Here is a 25,978-nt window from a genome sequence, read left to right as displayed (position 1 = left end):
TCTGGATCATCCAGATGGTAATTGGCAAACTTCAGATGGGCCTAGACATGTGATGACTTGAGCAGGGGAACCTTCCGTGCAATGCATGGTTTGAAACCATGATGGCGTAGTGTTCTACCGACAGTGACCTTTGGAACTGTGGTCCCACCTCTCTTCATGTCATTGACCAGCTTCTCCCTTGTAGTTCTGGGCTGATTCCTCACCTTTCTTATCATCAGTGATACCCCACGAGGTGAGATCTTGCATGGAGCCCCAGTCCGAGGGAGACTGACAGTTGACTTTAGCCTCTTCCATTTTCTAACAATTGCTCCAACAGTTGATCTATTTTCACCAAGCTGCCTGGCAATTGTCCCGTAGCCCTTTCCAGCCTTGTGGAGGTCTACAATTTTGTCTCTGGTGTCTTTTGACAGCTCTTTGGTCTTGCCCATGGTAGTAGTTGGCGTCTGACTAACTGTGGGGTGGAAAGGTGTCTTCAAAGAGCTCAGACAGGTGCTACTAAGTTAGATTAATGAGTGGAGTAGAGGTGGACTTTTTAAAGGCACAATAACAGGTCTTTGAGAGACAGAATTCTTGCTGTTTCTTAGGTGTTCAAGTACTTATGTTCAGCAGTGCAAGACAAATTCTTTAAAAATCATACAATGAGAGACAGAATTTTTTTTTTTTAATTCAGGAAATCCGAGTGTGAATGCACCTACAATGTGAATTTCAGACCCCTCCATGATTTCTAAGTGGGAGAACTTGCAAAATCGCAGGGTGTTCAAATACTTCTGTTCCTCACTGTAGTTACATTACTCTAGCTTGGAAAAGTGCAACTATGTATATGACATATGTGGCCGATGCCCCTGAAAGCTGGAAATCACCAAAGTAGACACTGCTACTCCAGTAATCTCCACTAGCTTCTGGGTCCTGTGCTGAGCGGCCGGTCTGATGCATTGTGAAAACAGGACGTTGGCTGATTCAGCACAGATGCCGTTTTCTGAATGAATGAAATGCGTTTTCTTATTAGATGAGGTGGTGCATGTGACATCACCACCTTGCCTCTACACCTCATAATGATTTGCATTCGTTCAGGAAATGCAAGGCATTCTCTGAAAGGTGTCTGTGCCAAGTGGCTAAACTTTTTTATTGGCAATGCAGGAGAGCAGCCACACAATGCAGGACCTGGAAACAAGTGAAGTTCACTGAAATAGCGATGTCATGTTCATTTTCCAGCTTCCAGTGGCATCAGCCATGTTATTTCTCCCATTTCAGGTTCTCTTGAATATGCGAGCCAAAAGTAAAAATTTGTTGGTGTGAGTTAGGAAAGCTATTCAGTCATATGCAGTTGTGGTAGAATAGCAGGTTTTCAGCTATCACTCTGTTTTGCCAGAATTATCCTATCACAGTGTTTACTTTGTCAGTTTACTTGGCCTTAAGCTGGCCATACATGGATTGAAATTCGGCTGGTTCAGCAGGAACCATCTGTATTTCAATCCGTATATGGCTGTTCCTGTTCATGAAAAGTTTCTGTCAATCGACTTCTCACAATAGCGGTCTTCTCCTTCCTGTGAGTGCCCCCTTGGCAAGCCATGCACTGAGGTGGCACCCGTACATCCCTGCTCCCTCCCCAATGTAGGTAAAACCATCAACCCTTTCAAAATCAATGAAATATCACAGTGATAATATATTGGCGATAGAACAGAAAGCCACTGCCAAGAACTTGTACCTCAACAAACTGGTTGTGGTCCATTTCGCAATACAGCCAAGAGGCTTAATACTGCCTTCTCGTTCTTGTGTTTTTTTTAGATGATTGCTAGTCAGTACTCCCACATCTGTACTCTTAGGTTCTTGTAGGACATTTGTGAATGGTACCTACATGAGCACATATTTATTTGCAGGCTTTACATTTTGCTTGTATTTAGTATCGCTGCTTATATTGCATTTTATTTATATATATATATATATATATATATATATATTACTTTGCGTCTATTTCTTTGATCACAGTTCTTGCTTTTTGGGTGGGAGGTTGTCAGGATTTTGATGTCATGACTTCTCAAGGAGTGTTCTTTTGGTTATTGTAGGTCTACTATATATGTATATGTTCTAATATTGCTGTATTCATTGTTACTAGGTCTCCATGATAAAGGGTAACAATGTGACCTAGAACAATGGCTCACTTGACTGTGACATTGCACTAATTTTGGCAACAGAGTGCTGATGGTGGCTCATCCTTCTGCCATCCCTACGAGTGCCCATTGTTTTAACACTGTAAGGAGCGCAGTCCCCCTGCTCAAATTTGTGCTTTTCAATGGGAACACTTTTTTAAGCACCCCTGGACAATTTTTTATGAACATTTCCTATTTTGTCCAAGACACGGTATCCACAACCTGGAATTTTGGTCTCTGCCTTCATCCCTGTGTGCTTAGCGTAACTTCATTCTGCTCTGGTGCATCTTCTCTCTTGGGAGGTCATAGTTTCCCCAGCAGAGTGGGAGGTTTTTAGGTTTCTACCCAAACCTGTTCACTATCCCCACAGGAAAAGGTGGCATCCCCACCCCATTTTGGAATTGAAGGTTTTCCGTATCTTCTGGGTGCTAAATTTCAGTTTGGAATCCACCCTGTGCCAACATCTCCCTTCATCCTGGAGAAATACTGGCCTTTCTGGACATCAAGACCAGTGCTCGTATGTCCCCATTATTTCTGCCTGCATTTGATGTGGCTACACATTATTACCATTTGTTGCTCTGCTCTTTTGGCCCTGTCCACTCCACCTCGGGTCATCACCAAGATGCTGGCCCCTATTCTTGCTCTGCTTTTGATTTCAAGGCATCCCCATAGTGGGATATTGGTACAACCACCTTCTGAGGAAATCGCTGCCTCAGATGTCAGCCAACATCCATTGGACTGTACTGACTTTGCAAAAATTTGGGTGGATCATGAATCTTCTGAATTCAGCATTGGAACTGCCACATTTCTTGGGGTATCTGGGCCTGGCCTTAGACATGGTCCTGTTTTTTTTTTAATTTTTTTTTGTTCCCTTCCCTTGGATAAATCCCAGCCTATCTTCTCCTGTCTTCTCCTGCATTTGGACTGTGCAGTTCAGAAGCCAGTCAACCCTCTGCTTTGCATGAGGGTCTTCAGCCTAATGGTGTCCTTTTTCGAGGCAGTTCCATGCGCCCATTTTTCACTGTAGGCCATTGCAACTCAACATTCCAGCAGCATGAGACAGGAGGGTGCAGTCAGGCTTGTCCTGGCATGGTGGGGCACAAGTTTTGGTGCTGAAATTTGAGAAAACATTCCTCGAGTTGGTTTGGAATGTACTAATGACAGATGTCAGCCTATTGGACTAGAGAGAAGTCCTAGATACCCTCTCGGTTCAAGGGAACTAAATCATCAAAGTAATCCTGTCTCCAGATATATATTCTAGAAATTCTGGCATGGGCAGGACTCCATGTACCAGCCTTGACCACTATGCACATTCCAGGTGGAGAAAATTGTCACGCAGATCTCAGCCATTAACATCTGGATCTAGGAAAATGGTCCATTCACTGAGAGGTGTTTCAAGTTCTCTGTCACAGGTTGGGGATGCCAGTGGATGAAGCCAGACTTGGGCCTCAGACCACCAGGTGCGAAGGTTCAAACCTGAGCAGGTTTGTTTCCAGGTCTAGGCATCTTTTAGTTTTCACAATGGATGCCCTAGTGACGATCTGGGACAAGTTCAGCCTGTTCTTTTCCTTTCCTTCTTGCCTACTACTCAGGATCAAGATGGAGGGTATTCTGGTGATACCCATTGCACCAAACTGACTCAGGAGGATGTCATACTCAGGCATACTCAGACTCCTGGCAGGCTCTCTGTGGGTCCTCCTGGTGAGTCCAGATTTCATGTCTTGGGGACTGATCTATCATTTATCTTTTTAGTCACTTGGCGTTGAAGCCCAGGTCCCTAGGGACAGGAACCCTATTGGATTTGGTCATTCCCATGATTTGAAATCTAGAATTTCAACTTCCTCCAAGTCTACCATCGCACTTGAAATGCTTATTTCTCCTGGTGTTAGGCTGGACAGTTCCACCTCTCTGGGACAGATCTGTTTTTCCTCCCATCTGGTCTGCATCAGTGGATACTCTTGCATGCCCTCAAGTGTCAATTTTTGGCTGTAGCTGTCCTTGTTCGAAGACTGCCTCTTCATTGGTGAAAGCCTTGTGCAGGGTGTTTCTCAGTTGGCTTCTGTACCTTTTTTTTACCTATGAAATTTTGAGATTTCAACCCAGTCTTGTCAGTCCATCAGAAGCTGCTCTTTTAACCTATCAAGGAGATTCCTCTGTCGATACTTATAAGGTTGCCTTAATTTGATGCTATTACCTTTGCGAGGTGAGTCTCTTGAGTTAGCAGTGTTTTTTCTTGTAAAGAGTCCTTCTTGTGGTTACACAGGAATAAGGTTGTATTAAGGCCTTCTATCTTTCTAATGGGTCTTTTTCTTCCCTTTAGGCCTCATTCACACAGGGCTTACTAAAATGTACTTCCATGAAGGGGTGTTCTTACCCGCACGGGGATGCACATGTTTTCTGTGCATTCCCGTGAGATCTGTCAGTGCTTCGTGGGCTTTTCAACAACAGGCATCTATTTCACAGATTTGCAAGGTTGCCTACTTGGTCATTGGATAACATGTTTGTTTAGTTTTTCCAAGGAGATATTCAGGCCCAATGCCAGTTTTGGGTGTGTGCTCTTTGGGCTTCTCTGAGTTTTCAAGCCCTTTTCCTGTTTGTTACATATGCCTGTTGACTTTGTTGCTGTGTTGCCCACTCCTCAGTTGCATTGTTTTTAGACACCCCAACCCTCAGATTCTTTGTCCTGAAATGTAAGGTTCAGAAAATAAAATTCTATTTTCCGCATTACATTACCAGATGCAGGTCCCTCCCCTCTGTTTTGATTGATTTGGTACACCGATCCCTCCCCTTTGTTTTTTCTGATTCAGTCCGTGAGGCTTGCTGTAGGTGGTGATAGGGCCTTGCAGCTTTGTTTGCCAGTGTCAATGTTTTCTGCATATCCCATAGTATAAGACTAGAATCCTGTGTCCTTTAATTTTTGTCTGAGAAGGATTTTACTGGCAAGTCTAAAATCCTATTTTTGGACTAACAATGGATGAATAATGATAGAAAAATACAGTCTTAATATGTATTATTACATTGGCCTATAAATGGATGCGTTACCTGTGCATAATGCTTTTATGGATCTAGGTGATTTATGAAGATCTGCCACAAATAACATGTAAAAAAAATATATATATTATATATATATATATATATATATATATATATATATATATATATATATATATATATATATATATATATATATATATATATATATATATATATATATATATATAATTTTTTTTGTTTTTATATAACCTAAGAATTTTTGTTCTGAAGCCTTGCTTTCTCCGGTAGGAACTTCGAAATAAATATTACGAGGACTCGGTCAAACAGGAAAATGGAGTTTCTTTGCCTGAAGGAAAAGTGCAGGCTTTGTCTAATGTTGAAGACAGTCCTAACTTGAGAACGGCCGAAGCAGATAGATTAAGTGCTAAAATTAGAAGATCAGATTTTTCTGTGGCCTGTTCCAGCATTACAAATACACAAGAAACCATTGCCAAGACTGAATCAAAAATGGAGATTGCACAGGAGCCTCAAAAGGAAGCTTTATTTAAGTTCCCGACCTGTGCCGCAGTTAGGGCCAAAGAACCTGTGCGCTTTTCCTTTAAAGGAGTAGCCAATGACCTGACCCTTGGTAATAAGGCTCAGAAAGAGACTGAAGTTCTGAAAGAAACAAATATAACCAAGGTTGTTCCAAGCTTTTGTTTGGGTAAGTCGGATACCACAGATTTAACAAAGCCTAGCAAAAATGGAAAGTCGTGGAAAAAACCAAAGACTGCATCATTTTTACAGACCACAGCAAATGCTGAATCATCTATAAGCAAGCCATTTTTCATTTTTAGCAATAAAATGGACCCCACTGAAACCAAAGTTACATGTCCGTTTTACAATCCATTCAGCCAGCTGGAGTGTAAAGCACAAGGAAATAAAGATAAGTCATGTAAGTTTTTTTTTTTTTTTTTCCTATGGTTGTCTTATACAATAGATTTGTAACGTCTTGTGTTTTTATAGAGAACAATTTTAAAATGTTCCAATTTTTTTGCAGCCCCGGAGGACCATGCTGCACAATCTAGCAGTTGCGAAGAATTTTATGATGCTAACTCAGATGCAGACGAGACCGAACAAGCCAGGCCATCTAACAGTACAGGTGATGGCTCATCAGGCACTATAATGTGCTAGCCATGAGATATATGCTTGTGAACGTCTAAAAATTAAACTGTTAGTAATGTTTTTATGTATTTGTGTACATTTTATTTTTTTTGTCAGGTAGATATTTAATACAGCTTATTAACAATTGCCACTGCAGCTAAAATATGGCAATCTCGAGTCTATTCAGACTTACTGCTATGCTGTGAATAGACTGATTACTGGATATTGTAAACAGATCTGAACAGCAGGAAACTAGATAACACATACACAGATGAATGGGTCAAAGGCGGGACCAATCCTTCTATCAGAAGGAAATCCGTATAAGTTTTTAAAAAGTCAGAAAATCTTTTACACAGACCGTTTTCTACTGGAAGGCCTAGCATGCTTTGCAAACCAAGCCTAAGCAATCTTCTTTAAATCATTGGAAATCAATTGTCCAACAGTAAAAATTATTTTTAAGCTTTCAAAAAAATAAATAAAAACTAACAAACTATTATAGCTTTTGTTTAAAGTGGGCGTACCAAAAAAAGAACTGTGACAGTTGCTGCTGCTGCCATAGCTTACTGATTAGCTTGCCTCTATAAAGCAGCAGCACCTGAAACAAGTATGCAGCAAATATTTAGTCATCTATTCTTTTTGCAGACCAGGAACAGCAGAATCCAGGCGACCAGAGTTTGCAGAAGAAAGACAGTAAGAACAGCTAACATATTTCTACCATGAGAGATGTACTCTTAAACCTGAAAAGTCAAATGATTAAATACTTGCAAAAACAAAACTGTTTTTTTTATTGCAGACTGCCAATTTTTAGATGTGGAGGCTGCATTCATTTTTATTTTTTTTTAAAGGCTTCTTTTCCTGTATTTTCACCTACTGATCCAGCCAGTAAGTCCGTTTATATATCAACTTTCTTTAATAGACCAAGCTGTCCAGTAGCAGTTGAAGGCTTGAGACAAACCATTTAACTGTGACGGGGGCTTACAATGGTCAGGTTTTATTCATTTATGTAAAACGTTATCAGATTTGTCAAAAAATCTTTTGCTCTAACTGCTTCAAAAGTGGCTTGATTGTTGTTTGGTTAACCCTAAGATACTTTGTTACTGACTGGATCAGCAGGATAAATTTACCTTTTGGAACATTACATGTTCTACCTGATTTTAGGGTGGAATATGTAACTTGTTCCAGCAGCTACAACCTCTACCCCTTCCTGTGACAGCAGGCGGGGGTTCTCCCCATGCTCGCTGTCACAATTTGAAACAATGCTGCGCAGGGCTCTGCCCACAAGGCCGTGACATTAATTCACAGTTTCCTCTGAATGAATGCCTACAAGTACTGTCAGCCTTTGCGGCTCACAGGTTGTAGTTCTCAATGTACTGCGAGGGTGCTGGTGAGTGCTCTTTGTCCATTGAGCTTCCTGGACTGCAGTAGCTGCCTGCCCATATCTGAGGTACGGGCAGACAGTGTACTGACACTTCACCTGTGATCTGCTGATCACAGGTGCAATGATGATGTACAGGCTTCCAAGAAAAAATGAGGCACTTAAAAACAACCACACCATCTTTTTCCAGAGCAGCCTGTATTTCTTTTGAGGTTGCCTGTGTGTTTTTCTTTTAATCCCGGACAATTCTTCTGTCAATTATGGCTGCAATCTTTCTTGGTCTACTTGCCCTTGGCTTGGTATCAAGAGATCCCCGAACTTTCCACTTCTTAATAGGTGATTTAACAGTACTGATTGGCATATTCAAGGCTTTGGACATCTTTTATGTCCTTTTCCATCTTTATAAAGCTCCATTACCTTGTTAAGCAGGAATTTTGACAGTTCTTTTCTGATCCCCATGGCTCAGTATCTAGCCTAGTCAGTGCTTCCACGTACGAGCTAACAAACTCATTGACTATTTATACACTGACACTAATTTCAATTTAGAAAGCCACAGATGTGGGACATTAACCTCTAATTGGCATTTTAACTCGTGTGTGTCACCTTGTATGTCTGTACCAAGGCCAAACATTCCAGGGTATGTAAACTTTTGATCATGGCCATTTGGGTGATTTCTGTTATGATTTAAAAAGGAGTCAAACAACTGTTTGATAATAAATGGCTTCATATGATCATCATCCTTCAATAAAAGAGCATTTTTTGGCATGATCAGTCATATTTTCAATATCAATGCTAAAATGTCACAATTTCTGCCAGGGTATGTAAACTTTTGAGCACAAATGTATGGATAGATAGAGTATCTCACAGAAGTGAGTACACCCCTCTCATTTTTGTAACTATTTTATTATATCTTATGTGACAACACTGAAGAAATTACACTTTTTTACAATGTAAAGTAGTGAGTGTACAGCTTGTATAATAGTGTAAATTTGCTGTCCCCTCAAAATAACTCAACACACAGCCATTAATGTCTAAACCGCTGGCAACAAAAATGAGTACACCCCTAAGTGAAAATGTCCAAATTGGGCCCAAAGTGTCAATATTTTGTGTGGCCACCATTATTTTCCAGCACTGCCTTAACCCTCTTGGGCATGGAGTTCACCGGTTGCCACTGGATTCCTCTTCCACTCCTCTATGACGACATCACAGGCTATCCCCGCTTCAGTCGATCCTGAATCAGGCAGCCAGACTCATTCAGCTTACCAACCGCTCTGTTTCCGCCACCCCCCTCTGCCAATCCCTCCACTGGGTTCCGATTGCGCAACGGATCAAATTCAAAATCCTAACACTGACGTACAAAGCTGTCCACCATACTGCCCCAAATTACATCACCGACCTAATATCCAAGTACCACCCTACACGCACACTCCGCTCCTCACAAGACCTCCTTCTGTCTAGTTCCCTGGTCTCCTCCTCCCAAGCCTGCCTCCAGGATTTCTCCAGGGTTTCACCCATCCTCTGAAACTCCCTGCCCCAACCCAACAGACTATCACCTACTCTCCTCTCCTTTAGGTGCACCCTGAAAACCCACCTCTTCAGGGAAGCCTACCCCACCCCCTGCTAATTTGCCAACCTCCTCCACTCTTCCTACCACTCCATCCCCCAAAGCTATCTCCTCCTGTACCACTATCCCCTCCCTCCTAGATTGTAAGCTCAAAAGAGCAGGGTCCTCGAACCCCTCGTGTATCGCATTGTATTGTTATTGTACTGTCGCATGTTCTGTCCCCGTTTGTAATGTACAGCGCTGAGCGAACTGTTGGCTCTTTATAAATACTGTATAATAATAATGGTGAATGTTAGAGACCTTGCGCTCCTCTGCCTTCCGTTTGAGGATGCCCCACAGATGCTCAATAGGGTTTAAGTCTGGAGACCTGCTTGGCCAGTCCATCACTTTTACCCTCAGCTTCTTTAGCAAGGCAGTGGTCATCTTGGAGGTGTGTTTGGGGTCGTTATGTTGGGTATGTCACAGTACATGTTGGCATTCATGGTTCCCTCAATGAACTGTAGCTTCCCAGTGCTGACAGCACTCGTGCAGCTCCAGACCATGACACTCCCATCACCCATGCTTGACTGTAGGCAAGACACACTTGTCTTTGTACTCCTCACCTGGTTGCCGCCACACACACTTGACACCATCTGAACCACCACGTGAACTCAGCTTCTTTGTTGACCATGGCGAGGCCTGTTCTGAGTGGAACCTGTCCTGATAAACTGCTCTATGGTCTTGGCCACCATCCTGCAGCTCAGTTTCAGGGTCTTGGCAATCTTCTTATAGCCTCGGCCATCTTTATGTAGAGCAACAATTTTTTTTTTTTTCAGATCCTCAGAGAATTCTTTGCCATGAGGTGCCATGTTGAACTTCCAGTGACCAGTATGAGAGGGAGAGTGATAACACCAAATTTAACACACCTGCTCCCCATTCACACCTGAGACTTTGTAACACTAAGGAGTCATATAACACCGGTGAGGGAAAATGGCTAATTTGGCCCAATTTGGACATTTTCATTTAGGGGTGTACTCACTTTTGTTGCCAGTGGTTTAGACATTAATGGCTGTATGTTGAGTTATTTTGAGGGGACAGCAAATTTCACACTGTTAAACAAGCTGTACACCCACTACTTTACTTTGTAACAAAGTGTCATTTCTTCAGTGTTGTCACATGAAAAGATATAATAAAATGTTTACAAAAATGTGAGGGGTGTACTCACTTCTGTGAGAGTGTGTATATATGTGTGAGATGGAGAGATAGATATATATTCACAAACCAAAGATGTGTGTGAAAAAGTGTCATTCTGTCAACCAAAAAAAAAAATGTAAACATTTCTTAAATTAATCAGGTTAAAGTTTGTAATACAAATGATTGTGTATAAATTCTCAAACCACACTTAAAGGGCAACAATAAAATGCAAATAGCTGACAAAATATATCCACAGTCACTCATAATGAGTTGGTGCATTAGCTCCACTATGCAAAGAAATAATGCATGGGACCCGGAGAAGCAAGTGGTATGGTATATGCATGGTTACATTGGCCCAAGCTGGATGTAGAATGTATCCATGCCTAGAATTTATTCATTAAACAAAATGTTATATTTTTATAATAGAAACAATGTAGCCTTTTTGTTTTATTTACAGTATTTGAATGCTACTGAGAAGAAAACTCTTCTAACCACTTGCAGACCAAGCCTTTTCTGACACGTTCATTACATTTTCTGCTAGAAAATTACTTTGAACCCCCCAAACATTTATCCTTTTTTTTTTTTTTTTTTTTTTTTTTTAGTAGAGGCCCTACAGAAGAAAACAGATGCTGCAATTTTTTTTGTCACGGTATTTACGTACGATTTTTTTTTTTTTCCCTCCAAGCTCATTTTTTGGAAAAAAAATACACTTTTTTTTTTTTAATTTTAATGCACAAAAACGCAATATATTGCCCTATTGTTTGATAAAACTATAAGAGGATGTTATGCTGAGCAAATGGATACCAAATATGACATGCTTTAAAATTGTGTATATCCGTGCAACGACGACAAACTATGTAAATCTTTAATATCCATAGGCAATGTTTTAAAAGCCTTTACAGGTTACCATTTTAGATTTACACAGGAGGTCTAGTGCTAGAACTACTGCCCTCGGTCTGACATGCACAGTGATATCTGTTTATATACCAACAGTGGACCGATGCTTGTATTTGCCTTTGCGTGTGAGCAGGGGGCGGTGTTTAATTATTTTGCGCCCTTTTTTTTTTTTTTCTTTTTTTTTTTACTTTACACAAATCATTGTAGGAGCAATAAAAAATATTGTTCAGCAATGCCTTTGAACTGTCATGAATGGGTTAAGTTCATGACCGTTCATAATACAGTGATCTGTGACTGGCTTCAGCTGGTCACATGGTGCAGGGTGCAGTGATTGGCCCATGTACCATGTGAGAGCTGTGGGCCAATCACAGCTCACCAGGAACAGAAGCAAAGCTGTTATGAATCAGATTGATTCATAACTGCTTTGCTAGCATTGTTATCATGGCAATCACTTATTCACCGGCTCCTGATTACCGGGATCCTCATTCTGCTGTGTCCTGTGAACACAGTAGTTGCGGGGGGAAGCGCAGCATCCCTTTGGATTAGTACAGGCAGAGTGACATACCAGTATGTTGCTTTGCCTGTAGCTGCCGCCTGTAAAAGTACTGTGAGTAGTCGGAAAGTGGTTGATAGTGTGATGCCTTTTCCCTTGTGGTATGAGTTTTTATATATAATCATTTGCACATTGTGGTAAGTTTTAAAGTTTTATTCATTTATTAAATAGTATGACACTTTTTGTATATAGATATTTTTTGGCTGACTTACATTTTTAGATTTTGCATCTTTTTAGGTAGATTGGCACAAAATTTTCTGACAGCACTGTTAAAGAAAGTGGAGTTCTGACCAACTCAAACTGTTTACTCTCCCAGTGATAATATACAATCACATGTTGAAAATGTGTTTATGGACAAAAAAATAAAATCATATATTCATTTCTACTATGTATTTCAATTATAAGGGTCGGTCAAGCCAAACCAGCAAACGGGTCGCAGATCAGGCTATAATCATTACTATCTGGGTTATGTGCCACCTATAGGTGAATAGACACTGGCAGTCCAAAACAGACAGGAAGTCCTCCCCTATATAACCCCTCCTACACAGGAAGCACTTCAGGTTTGTAGCAAGCAATGAAACCAGAAAGAGAGGTGGGACCTCGGTGTCCCATAATAGATTTTACAGGTAGGTAAGTAGAAAACCAATCCAATTTCCTTTATCATGCATTATGGGACACAGAGCAGGCTATAATCATTACTATCTGGGATCTCCCAAAGCAATGCACTTGGGGGGGGGGGGGGGGGTATACACTCATCCCAGACACCAATATCAGACTGAGGACCTACACCACCACCTATAACACACTGCAGCCAAAAGCAGCATCCACTGTAGCTCTAACATCCACTCCTTGTGAATGTGTGCTCTGAAGACAAGGTAGCGGCCTTAAAAACCTGAGCTACCGATGCCTGATTTGCAAATTGCCCAAGGGCCTCCTGTACTCCTGGTAGAGTGTGCTCTCACCCGAAAGGGTGGGACCTTACCCTTCAAACCATATGCTTGAATAATTAACTGGCAGATCCAAAATGAAATAGTTGCCTTGCATGCCGCTTGCCCTTTCCTGGGCCCCTCTGGTAACATAAACAAGGAATTGGGCCTACTGATTTGCGCTAACATTTTCAGGTAGACTGACTGCTTCCAAAGAATGCAGCAATTTTCTCTCCCAGTGACGTGAGGATTCCGAAAAAAAAGAGGGTAGGACAATATCCTGATTCAAATGAATGCTAGAAACCACTTTAGGCAAGAATGATGGATGGGGGCGCAACCCCATCTTATCCTGGTGTAAGATTAAAAATCACTCCCTGCAAGAAAGGACCGTCAAGCTCACACACCCTTCTTGCCAAAGTTATTGCAATAAAAAAAAAAAAAATCACCTTTTGAGTCAAAAGGACTAGTGGAATAGGTTCAAATAGCTGCTTTTGCAAGATAGCCAAAACTATATTTAAGTCATAAGGGTGGCCTGACAGGAGGGATCGTACTAATTGCCCCCTTCAAAAAAGCCCGAAACAAAGAGTGCGAAGCAATAGGTCTATAACAAAATACAAATAAGGATGAAATCTTACCTTTTAATGGTGCCCAAAGCCAACCTTATATCCACACCTGACTGGAGAAACAAGAGGATCCTCCCAATCAGATATTTCCTGGGATGCCATGTTTTGGCCTGACTCCAGGAAATGTAAGACTTCCAGACTCTGTAATAGATGTTTCTGGAAACCGCCTTCCCAGCAGTGTAGAAATAACTGGACCTGAGAACCCTTTGTCCTTCAAGATCCTGGCTTTAGTAGGCCACTGTCAAATTTAGCAGACCTAAAGCAGGGGTGCAGTATTGGACCTGGTACATATATATTTGGACACAGGCACAGTTTTAGTTTTTTTTTCAGGTATTTACCAAAACATTCACCCTATAAATTTATATAATGGATATGGGATGAAAGTGCACACTCTCAGGTTTAATTTCAGGGTATGTACATCCAAATTCGAGGAAGGGTTTAGGAGTTACAGCTCTTAAGAGTAGCCATCCCCCCTTTTTCAAGAGACCAAAAGTAATTGGATAATTGAATCAAAAGCTGTTTCATGGCCAGGTGTGGGCTACTCCTTTGTTATTTGTTCATCAATTAAGCAGGTAAAAGGTCTGGAGTTGATTCTAAGTATGGTATTTGCATTTGGAATCTATTGCTGTGAACCTACATCATGTATTCAAAGGAGCTGTCCATGCAAGTGAAACAGGCCATTGTAAGGCTTCAAAAACTAAATAAATCCATCAGAGAGGTACAGATTAATCTTAGTTTCATCCGTCCAAAGAATGCTTTTCTAGAACTGGTCTGGCTTTTTTAGATGTTTTTTGGCAAAGTCTAATCTGGCTTTTCTATTCTTCAAGCTTCTGAATGGTTTGCACCTTGTGTTGAACCCTCTGTATTTGCTCTCCTCAAGTCTTCTCTTGATTGTAGACTTAGACAATGATACGCCCACCTCCTGGAGAGTATCCTTCACCTGTCTGGATGTTGTGAATGGGTTTTTCTTTACCATAGAGAAGATCCTGCGATCATCCACCACTGTTGTCTTCTGTGGACGTCCATGCCTTTTTCATGTTGCTGAGCTCACCAGTGCATTTCTTCTTTCCTTAGAATGTACCAAACTGTTGATTTGGCCACTCTTAATGTTGCTGCTATCTCTCTGATGGATTCATTTAGTTTTTGAAGCCTTACAATGGCCTGTTTCACTTGCATGGACAGCTCCTTTGAACACATGATGTAGGTTCACAGCAATAGATTCCAAATGCAAATACCACACTTAGAATCATGGCAATTCCAGTGACCAATTTTTTAACCATAAGATTCTGTGCATGTGCACTGACAGAAGTGCCAATTGTGACAGCTGCTGAATTGAATCCCTAAGGGAATCCACAATAAATCACAAGGTGTGGGGCAACTCTGCCACCTCCTCAGCATAATCCTCTCCCAGACCAGGAAGATTCTTAACTAAACGTTTAACATGGTCCTTCAGAGATTGAAAGATGCCAGTTGCTGCCACAGCAGGCTGTGTAGCAGACCCAGCAATAACAAATGAAGCCTTTTGGCAAAGGTCCCAACTTCTCATCAGTTAAGTCCTTAAACATTTGGGCATTGTTTACAGGACAACACAAATTTTTATTCAGGGAAGACACAGCTGCGTCAACTGCCAGCATGCTCCATTGCTTTAAAAAATTTCCTCCATGGGATACAACAGGAAAAACCTCTTGGGAGGAACAAATATTCTCTCCAAGTGGTCCCAGTCAGTATATACACTATATTGCCAAAAGTATTGGGACGCCTGCCTTTACATGCATATGAACCTTAATAGCATCCCAGTCTTAGTCCGTAGGGTTCAATATTGAGTTGGCCCACCCTTTGCAGCTATAACCGCTTCAACTTTTCAGGCAAGGTTTAGAGAATGGGTCTGTGGCAGGCATCACTAAATGGCGGATCAGGGTTCAGATGCGGATGGACGAGTCACTGTCCCATCCAGACCCATGCGGATCTGCCATTTTAAGAGACACTTCTTCCCCCAGCTGTCTCACGATCATCCTCACAGAGCTCACAGCAGGAGGCAGGACAGTTCTGGATGGAGGGTGGGAGCTGCCCGAGGTTAACAAGCAGGTTGCTAGCTTGAAGGGAAGTCCTAACAAACACTCTGTCAATTACTGTCTGTAAGGTAGAACAGTGAGGGATGAAGTTAAAGGGGCTAAGGCCATTAGTGTGAAGTGGGGCCATGAACTGAATGTGGGGGGGCTGAGGACTGGTTTGTGGGGGCTGAAGACATTAAAGTGGGAGGGGCTGAGGACCGTAATGTGGGGGCTGAGGACAGTAACATGGAGGGGATGATGTAAAAAGGGGCAGAGTACTCCAGTGAAGGGGGCCAAAGGACAGTACTGCGGGGGGGGGGGGGGGGTTGATGTCAAGCAAGTGTGAACACTACTGTGAAAGGGGTGGAGGGGGGTGATGTAAAGGGGGAACTGAGGACACTCATCAAGACAGATCTTGCTGTGAATGAGGAGGGGGCTGTGATGTGCAGTGAGGATTGAGGACACTGGTTCAGATATGTACATTTGTTGCACACGTTGGGGGTAGATCAGCACTACCTGCTGGAAACCTGAAGAAGTTCCAGACCATTTTTTTCAAAATCACACTGCAGCAGCACGTGGTTTGGCACACATGAAAGTGCACCACAGGGGCCTTCATGAGATTTGTACCTCCTAATGCATGCAAATTTTAGTGTCCGGACCTTAGTGAATTTTAATTCAATACCCCTGGTCTATGGGAATGCTTGACCATTCTTCCAGAAGCACATTTGTGAGGTCAGGCACTGATGTCAGACTAGAAGGCCAAGTCAAGTTCCTCCACGCCAAACTGGCTCATCCATGTCTTTATGGACCTTGCTTTATGCACTGGTGCGCACTCAAGTGGGAACAGGAAGGGGCCATCCCCAAACTGTTCCTACAAAGTTGGGAGCATGAAATTGTCCAAAATGCCTTGGTTTGCTGATGCCTTGAGAGTTCCCTTCCCTAGAACTAAGGGGCCAAGCCCAACCCCTGAAAAACAACCCCACACCATAACCCCCCCTGCACCAAACTTTACACTTGGCACAATGCAGTCAGGCAAGTACCATTCTCCGGGTAACTGCCAAACCCAGACACATCCATTAGATTGTCAGACAGAGAAGCATGATTCGTCACTCCAGAGAACACATCTCCACTGCTCTAGAGTCCAGTGGTGGCATGCTTTACACCACTGCATCCGCTTTGCATTGCACTTGGTGATGAAAGGCTTGGATGCAGCTGGATACCCATTCCATGAAGATCTCTACATACTGCTGTGCTAATCTGAAGGCCACATGAAGTTTGGAGGTAGTTTAGTTATTGACTCTGCAGACAGTTGGCAGCTTCTGCGCACTGTACGCTTCAGCATGCGCTGACCCCGCTCTGTCGTCATACATGGCCTACCACTTCGTGGCTGAGTTGCTATTGTTCCCAGTTGCTTCCACAGTGTTACAATACCACTAACAGTTGACCGTGGATAATTTAGTAGCAAGTGAATTTCACAGATGGACTTCTTGCACATGTGGCAATCTATCATGGTACCATACTTGAATTCACTGAGCTCCTGAGAGTGACCCATTCGTTTACAAATGCTTGTAGAAGCAGTCTGCATGCCTAGGGGCTTGATTTTCTTTTCTTGTGTGGTTTTTTGTTTTTTTTTTTTTTTTTTTTTGTTTTGTTTTTTTACACCTGTGGCCATGGAGGTGATTGGAACAAGTGAATCCAATGATTTGGAGGGGTTTCCCAATACTTTTGGCAATATAGTGCATATCTCCTGCTCTAAGAGCGGGTGCAATGGAAAGGCTTGAGCAATCTGCGGAGGTCGCATTGAACCTAAAGAGGAGGAGGAGGCCTCAGAAACCTCCAGTGGGGGCAATCTGAATCTGGAGTGGACCAACAATGTCCAGGATTAAGAGGCCTACAATGCTTGGCTTTCATCAAGTACTGGCTCCCCAGAAGTGAAGTCTTCTACCTGACCTTCCTCTAACTCATCAATAGCCACTTCCTCCGTATCCTCTATCCATTCCTGTTCTAAAACAGGAGAATCAGGGGAGGGGGATCTTTCCCAATTTTTTCCTCTGTGTAACCAAGGTAATCATCCCAGCTATTTTATTCTTCAGTCCAGCCAAAACTGATGCTAAGTTATCTTTAGTAACATATGCTAAAGCAGATGTATTGGTAGTGGGTAGAATGCCAGACAAGCATAGAGGTTCTGATTGCCCCGTCACCTCTGGTCTTTTAGGGGAAGCTACCGCAATGGAACTTTGACTAGGCTCCTCAGCACCTGATGATGGTGCACACGTGCCCCTTCCTGCCGTGGTTCCTCCACTCCACTTTCTGGAAGACATTGCTTACCCTGAAGCGAACCCAAAAGGTTAACTGGGGAATGTGACAAACAAATGGCCATGTGTGGCGTTCCTCTGTGCACGCCTGTGCAACCCCAAAGGAGTGGTGTGTGTGCGTGCTTCTGAGCACCTGCTCTCCTGGCTGATGCAAGACTCTGTCATGACCTAGAATACAAGAAACATACACACAGAGCAGTGCTCCCTATTTTATTTATTTTTTACTGCCATCATAGTGATACTGTACTACTCTGGGAGTGATTTTTAATTTTTTTTTTATCACTGTTATGGCTTTCATTCATGACAGCTTGCAACTATTGTGATGTTGTGATTGACCCACAGCTCTCACATGGTACAGATAGCCAGGTACCATATTACAGCTGTGGGACAATCACTGCATCACAATATTAAGCAAACTGCCGTGAATGACAGCCATTCATGATCATTTAGCTTACATGTGATCACTATACTTGGTTGATGTTCACAGCGGCAGGGTACTGAGCACTGTGATCATAGGCTCGTGCTGCTGCACTCCCAGGGGGTGCACCAGTATGCATGTGCTAAGCGATGTACTGGTACACCACTGACCCTGGCTATACTGCCCACTAGTAATGTACGGTTAGCAGTCAGTAGGTGGTTAATCTGTGTGAGCTTAAAGCTTGTAAACTTTGTGATGAGCACTATCCAATTTGCTTCCTTGAATTCTGTGACATGTATTCACTATGTCCTGTAAGTAGGCACTGCTCTGTCACAAAATTCAGAGCCTGTCTTCTGAACCCCATAGGTGCTGAAAGGAGGAGTTTCAGGAAGCTGAGTAAGCAAAGGAATCACTGCTTGCAGGTAGCCAGGTACCATTGGATATGTAGTCCTTAGGAATGGAAAGTGAACAGCAGAGGAGAACCTGAAAAGCATGCAGGGAATTCAGGGAGGAGTTGAATGATGGCCAGCAGACAGGCAGAACTTGCAATATGAAAGATTTTCCAAGTAAGCTTGTATTGGATTGTCAATTGTAACTATTGTTGGTATTCGGTAAGAGAGCGCTCACAGAAATGACAGCTGCTGACAGGAGGCAAAATGGCACCACACAGAGAAAGGTACTTAATGTAGCTAATGGCCCCAGGTAAACCGCTATTCAGATATTTTAGTTTTGTTTATTTTTGGTCCATTCTTCTAATCCTTCAAACTTTAAAGAAATTCTATGGGCACAGCATGCTTTCATTTTATAACATCAGCATTGTAGCAGACAGTAGTTATTTCTGACAATCCAGCTTACTTGAAAATCTCCATGTTGTGAGTTCTGCCTGTCTATTGGCCATCTCTTTCCACAACTTCCTGTATTCCATGAATACTTGCAGCTTCCTCTCTGCTGTAAACTGTATTTCAGAAGGGAGGCGTTGAGAATACTGTGACACAGCAGTGCCTTTCAGCAGGGCATATTGAATATGTGTTACAGAATGCAAGAAAGTAAATGTGGGAATCTTCACAAATTAAGCTTCCAGAATCATTCAGGCTAGAAATAGTTTAAACACCATGTGGAAATGAATGTATGATTTTACATTTTGATCATAGATAAGCTTTAAGGGCTGAATCATACTTTTGCATTGCTTTAATGCCTGCATCAATCCACAATTAACTAGTGGATTAACACTGCTCCATTCCTCTGATTTGGACTTCCTCAAAGAAGTGAAAGCAATCAAAGTGTAAAAAAAAAAAAATTCCTGATCAGCCTCCTCCCCAGGGTAATAGTGTCGTTATGGTGATACTGTACTGCTAGAGTGACAGTATGTTAGGAAAAGTCAGTGTCCCTAATCAGTACAATCCACTCAGTGTCTGTGATCTCCACCACACCAGTTACAGTGTTGCCTCTGCCTGTACAAATCCTGGTGTGTTTATTGACCACATTTCTGCTTGCTTGCTGACCATGTCTCTGCCTGTGCCTGAACTGACTCATCTGCATATCCAGCTGACTACGTTCCTGTGAGACACCAGTCCTAGCCATCCTTTGTAGACAACTGCACTCCTGGAACCACAGGAACTCTTTAGTTCTTCCTTTATTCAGCCTCTGTACTTCCTGGCCAGTGGGCATGGCATTCCTGGGGGCAGCCATGTTCTACTAAGCTAGTCTTGCTTGGCTGATAGGAACTGGGACTGCTGTAGGTGACACTACACTAAACTGTATTCCCTGGTTACTCATTCAGAGGCAACCACTACAATACATTAGTTTTGACACAATTTGTTGATTTGTGTGATACAGAAGAAATATGGTCTGATGCTTAAGCAGTCCAGATGTTGAAAAAGTCTCACATATGTGGTATCGCCATACTTAGAATTACACCCCAAAACACATTCTACTACTCCTACGTGTGCCCAGGCTGGGTGTGGCACATCTCCCTAAATTGACGTTGTGTAACAAAAAAAGGCTTAAAAAACTGATCCCTCTGTAAAATACCCTGGGGTGTTTACTCTCCAAAATGTAATCATTTTATGGGTGTGTCCACTGTCCTGGTGTTCCTGGGCCTCTAAAAATGTGATGGGGGGGGGGGATAATCAGGAAATTAGATGTGTAGTTTATGCTTCTAGAAAACCTGAAGGTGCTCCTTGGATTTTGTTCCCTCTGTGAGGCTAGGCTGTGAAAAAGTTTCATGCATGTGGTATCACCACAATTAGGAGTAGCAGAATATGTTTTGATGTGTATTGCTAAGTATGCATATGATGTGTGTTAATAAAAATCTTATTAATTGACAACTTTGTGTAAATACGTGTGTGTGTGTGTGTGTGTGTATGTATGTATGTATATAGTTGTGTTCAAAATAATAGCAGTCAGACATCACTATCCTGATTAATCACTGTTTTTGTGTAATAGAAATCCAACAGACCCAACAGTCATGACATGCATGCTGCTGATTCTGTGTAATTGAATCACTAATTGAAAGGTGCATGTTCAAAATAATAGCAGTGTGGAGTTCTATTAGTGAGGTCGTTCATTGTCTGAAAAACAGGTGGCAATTATTGCCCTTATTTAAGGAAGGAAGGCAGCAAATGTTGTACATGCTGGTTACAGTGCATTTCTCTCTGAAATTCTGAGGAAAATGTGTGGTTCCAGACATTGTTCAGAAGAACAGCGTACCTTGATTAAAAAGTTGATTGGAGAGGGGAAAACACATAAAGAAGTGCAGAAAATGATAGGCTGCTCAGCTAAAATGATCACAAATGCTTTAAAATGGCAACCAAAACCTGAAAGACGTGGAAGAAAGCGAAAAACTACCATTCGAATGGATAGAATAGCCAAAATGGCAAGGACTCAGCCGACAATCAGCTCCAGGAAGATCAAAGAAGGTCTAAAGTTACCTGTGAGTACTGTTACAATTAGAAGACGCCTATGTGAAGCCAAGCTATCTGCAAGAAGCCCCCGCAAAGTCCCACTGTTGAATAAAAGACGTGCTGAAGAGGTTACAATTTGCCAAAGAGCACATTGACTGGCCTAAAGAGAAATGGCGCAACATTTTGTGGACTGATGAAAGTAAGATTGTTCTTTTTGAGTCTAGTGGCCGGAGACAGTTTGTCAGATGACCCCCAAACACTGAATTCAAGCCACAGTACACTTTGAAGACAGTGAAGCATGGTTGTGCAAGCATCATGATATGGGGATGTTTCTCATACTACGGTGTTGGGCCTATTTATCGCATACCAGGGATCATGGATCAGTTTGAATACATCAGAATACTTGAAGAGGTCATGCTGCCTTATGCTGAAGAGGAAATGCCCTTGAAATGGGTGTTCCAACAAGACAACGACCCCAAACACACCAGTAAATGTGCAACATCTTGGTTCCAGACCAACAAGATTGACGTTGTGGAGTGGCCAGCCCAATCCCCGGATCTTAATCCAATAGAAAACTTGTGGGGTGACATCAGAAATGCAGTTTCTGAGGCAAAACCAAGAAATAAAGAACTGTGGAATGTAGTCCAATCATCCTGGGCTGGAATACCTGTTCACAGGTGCCAGAAGTTGGTTGACTCCATGCAACACAGATGTACAGCAGTTCTCAGAAACAGTGCTTATACAACTAAATATTAAGTGATTTAAAGGAAAGCAAAATCTTCAAACATTTTTGATTTGGAATAGAATGTGTAGTGTTCCCAATGCATTTGTGTGTATGGAAATAAAAGCTATTAGAAGGATTTTGAGCTTTATTCACTCTTTTCAACACACTGCTATTATTTTGAACACAACTGTGTGTGTGTGTGTGTGTGTGTGTGTATGTATGTATGTATGTATATATATATATATATATATATGTGTGTGTGTGTGTGTGTGTGTGTGTGTATGTGTGTGTATATATATATATATATATATATATATATATATATATGTGTGTGTGTGTATATATAATATGTATGTGTGTGTGTGTGTGTGTGTGTGTGTGTATGTGTGTGTATATATATATATATATATATATACACAGATTCATTTTCTTTCCTGCATTTTCCAAAAACTTGTGGAAAATGACAGTTTCAAAAGACTTGCTGTGCCTTCCAGAAAATCCCTTGGAGTGTTTTGTTTTCCAAAATGGAGTCATGTTTGGTGCTTTTTCACTGTTATGGTGCGCCAGTGCTTCCTAAATTGTGATGGGTAGCCTGGAAATTAGATGCTTAACTTGTGCGTAATGATTTTGGGCCCCTCTATGTATCTAGGTTGTAAAAGGTTCTCGCATGTGGTATCCCTATACTTGGGTGGCATAACAGAATGTGTTTTGGGGTGTAATTGTAAGTATGCCCATGCTATGTGTTAGAAACAACTTGTTAAAATAACTTTTTTGAAAAAAAAAAAACTTCACTTTTCCAAAACATTGTGACAAAAAAATGAAAACTTAAAAAAAAAAAATTACTCACCGTGCCTCTTACTAAATACTAAATCCAAAAAGAGTCATTTGTACTGTCCTGGAATTTTAGGGCCTCAAGAAATGATAGGCAGTCAGTACATCAGGACTGATTAATTTTCAAAATGTATACGCTATAGCTTGTAGACTTTATAATTTTCACACAGACTAAATAATAAACACTGATTTGGGGTAATTTTAAACAAAAGAATGTAGCAGAATATATTTTGGCTTAAATTTATGAAAAAAGAGCATTTGCAAAATTTTAAAACCAACTAAAAATAAAAAAAAAAAATGTTCTGTATATTTTTGCTTGTACAGCAAAGAATACAAAATCAGTGGTGATCAAGTACCACCAGAAGAAAGCTCTATCTGTTTCCAAAACAAATGGTAAAAATTGCATTTTGGTACAGTGTTGCATGACTGAGCAATTGTCATTCAAAGTATGACAGTGCTAAAGGATGAAAAATGGCCCTGACTGGAAGGGGGTGAAAGTGTCTGGACTTAAGATGGTTAAAGCAAGCTGCACATGGAAGGGCTTTGCACAGTACAAAACAAGTGTTTCCCAACAAATTTACCAGCTAGTTGCGGGAAAAAAAAAAAAGTCTGTTAAAAAATGAGTATTAGTAGCTCAACATTTGCAAATATATGTGAATGCTGCACTGCCCTGTCAAAGCCCCTCTGTATAGTGCGATCCTAACTCTAATCTTTGGAGTCCCCATGTTGGAGCTTTTATAGTAATGGACAAATTATTGTAGATCTGCCCTTGGATTTATCCATTTGCTATATATGTTCAAATATGGAGAATTGACAAGGCAGAGTGGCTTCCACCTATTTTTGCATATTTTGTGCAACTAAAAACCTCTGGTTTGAATGCAAATTGTTAGTAATTTTTTTTTTTTTTTTGTGATACATGGGTACTTACAAAAGCTGCATCTCTATTAACCAGAATGAAAGGTGACACAATTTTAAATCTTCGGTATAATTTGTTGGAAAAATTGTATATAGTTTGTGAAAAATTTTGTATAAAAAGGTTCTGTTCCCAGACACTTCTGCTTGGAAATGGACTAATTGTATTGCACTTTTATATTTTTTTTATTTAATGTTTTCCCTTTTTGTCTATTATGTGTTTATACATATTGTGAGTATTAATGTTTTCCATTTTCTTTGCAGGATAGAAATTTGTGAGACCCGCAACCACAGTACATAAACTGAAAATTCATTTTTACTCTTAATACAAAAATAAAGTACAAAAAAAAAAAAAGTTGTATTATTATTTCACTCCAACTGCTGAAAAAAAATAAATTTTTTTTTTAACTTGTTTTGTTTTTTTGTTTTTTGTCAGCAGCCTTAAAGCAGAACTATACTTTCCTCTGCCCCAGCAATGTCCCCAAGCTCTCTGCTGATCTCGACCACTGGCCAATTTCTTTTGGCCAGGCGGGGCTGACTTCACTGCTGAATTTGTACAGCTGCATGTGTGTTGCTTACTGTACAAGGGCGAACAGGCAGGAAAGTGAGTTACGTTAATTGCAGAAAAGACAAAGCATGTCTCTAATGCATTAAAATTCCTCTTTACCAATTTTTAATTTAGGTCTAAAGTTCCACTTTAAAGGCCAAGCTGACCTTTAAAAAATTAATAAGTGCATATTTTTTTGCAGGTAAAAAAAAGTGCATTTATTTATTTTGAGTGCCTGTAAAGCACTGCACCCAAGATCAGTAGATCATGGGTGCAATGTCAGGCTCTTGTAGACTGTCAGTACACTGTCCATACCTCCTGTAGGGCAGGCAGTTACTGCCATCCTGGACGCTCGGTGGACTACGAGAGCGCTCCTTACTGTTCAATGAGAACTACAAGCAATCAGCTGGAAAGGCTGATGGTACTTGTAGGCATTCATTCACAGAACTCTGTGAACAAATTATGTAGCCATGTGGGCAGAGCCCTGCAAGGCTGCGCTGTCTTCAGTTGTGACACTGGGTGAGGGGAGAAGATCCCCGACCCGCTGTCACAAGGAGGTGGCAGATCGGGGGGAGAGGAGGCAGATGTTTCAACATGTTACACCCTAAATATCAGTGTAACATGTTGAGAAAGGTGGACTTATCCTTTTAATTTGAAATAGCCAAAATGTTTCCCAGCATATGTGGAGGTAGTACTGGTTTTTGAATATTCAGGCTTTGTGCTGACAAATCCTCACTTGTGTAGTAATAATTTTCTTGCAGGTCCTCCAGCCATGTGAACCCTTTACATTGCTCATTTATTCTGAACACTGCACATCAAAACTCAAACAACACCTCCTTTAGGGCCTTGATACATTATAACGCATAATCCCATGTTGCATCCATTCTGTGTGCATTATATTAGATATGTGTAGTAGGGTTTGTTTTCAGGGGGCCATCACTTTACTACCCCTGCATGTCCATGACCCTTTACATGATATTGGTTTAATGCAGTAACGTGACCAGGAGCCAGGAGTTGGTGATGGAATTGTGTACAGTTGGTTTTTTCCTATATTATTATTATTATTTTCTTTTTTGTTTTTTAATACAGCCCTGTGTTTTGTTTTTTTTTGTTTTTTTTAAAGAATCACTCTATGAAACATAATGCAGATTTATATATGGATGAGGTGCAAATTGCACACAACTCCATGTCTGGAATTTCAGGTCTTTACAGCACTCTTATTGCCTAAAAACCTTTAATTTACTGAGCCCTAGTCTGAAGATTAGCACTCAGAGACATAGGTGTACCAGGTATTGGGAAGGTGTTGGATGGATCCCTAGAAGTGTTTAGGGATTTTTTGACTATCCAGCATATTGCAGAGTGGTCCTCGGGGAATAGAAGAGTGCCAGGTAGAATGTATATTCAGGGGAGCTACGTTTAAAAATTGCTCTTTTGTTAGAGGAAGACTTTTTTTATTTATTTTTTCTAAATCTTATACCTGCTAAAATTTGCCTAATAGATGTTTTTGTTAATGTAGGCAGATATGAGTGACAGGCACAGTCACATACACTATATATATATATATATATATATATATACACATATATAAAATGTAAGTGATCGTGCTATGAATGGCTTTCCAGTCTATCTGTTGTGATCTGTGACTGGCTACAGCTAATCACAAGGTACCAGGTACCATGTGATTGCTGTGGGCAAATCACAGATCACAACCGTAAGCAAGCTGTTCATGAATGGAAAACCCATTCACAACAGTTAATTTTATTAGTGATCATCACACTAAAAAAAAAAAAAAATCCCTGATCACTGCATTCCACCCGCCCGAAGTAGTTAGTGTATTTTTTAAACATACATTCATCATGTTATTTAATCTCTTAATTTTCAA

General features: G+C 41.2%; 1 protein-coding gene across 4 annotated transcripts in view; it reads left to right on the top strand.

Annotated features, from left to right (window-relative positions):
• Positions 1-23,957, top strand: part of LOC149468214 (uncharacterized) — a 49,864-nt gene extending 25,907 nt beyond the window's left edge. For 2 of the 4 annotated variants that reach the window (XM_089670349.1, XM_089670352.1), the window contains 5 exons: positions 5,430-6,075; positions 6,181-6,282; positions 6,927-6,974; positions 7,078-7,166; positions 23,814-23,957. In XM_089670349.1, the coding sequence (XP_089526475.1) occupies positions 5,430-6,075; positions 6,181-6,282; positions 6,927-6,974; positions 7,078-7,127 (846 nt within the window). In that variant the 3' untranslated portion in view covers positions 7,128-7,166; positions 23,814-23,957. The remainder of the gene's footprint in view (positions 1-5,429; positions 6,076-6,180; positions 6,283-6,926; positions 6,975-7,077; positions 7,167-23,813) is intronic. The other 2 variants (XM_089670350.1, XM_089670351.1) reach the window with 2 other exon arrangements.
• Positions 23,958-25,978: the final 2,021 nt, after the last annotated feature.

Source organism: Staurois parvus, unplaced genomic scaffold (assembly GCF_062004578.1).
Source record: "Staurois parvus isolate SC_StPar_1 unplaced genomic scaffold, SC_StPar_1.0 ptg000090l, whole genome shotgun sequence".
NCBI lineage: Eukaryota > Metazoa > Chordata > Amphibia > Anura > Ranidae > Staurois > Staurois parvus.
This window is presented reverse-complemented; position numbering and strand designations above follow the sequence as displayed.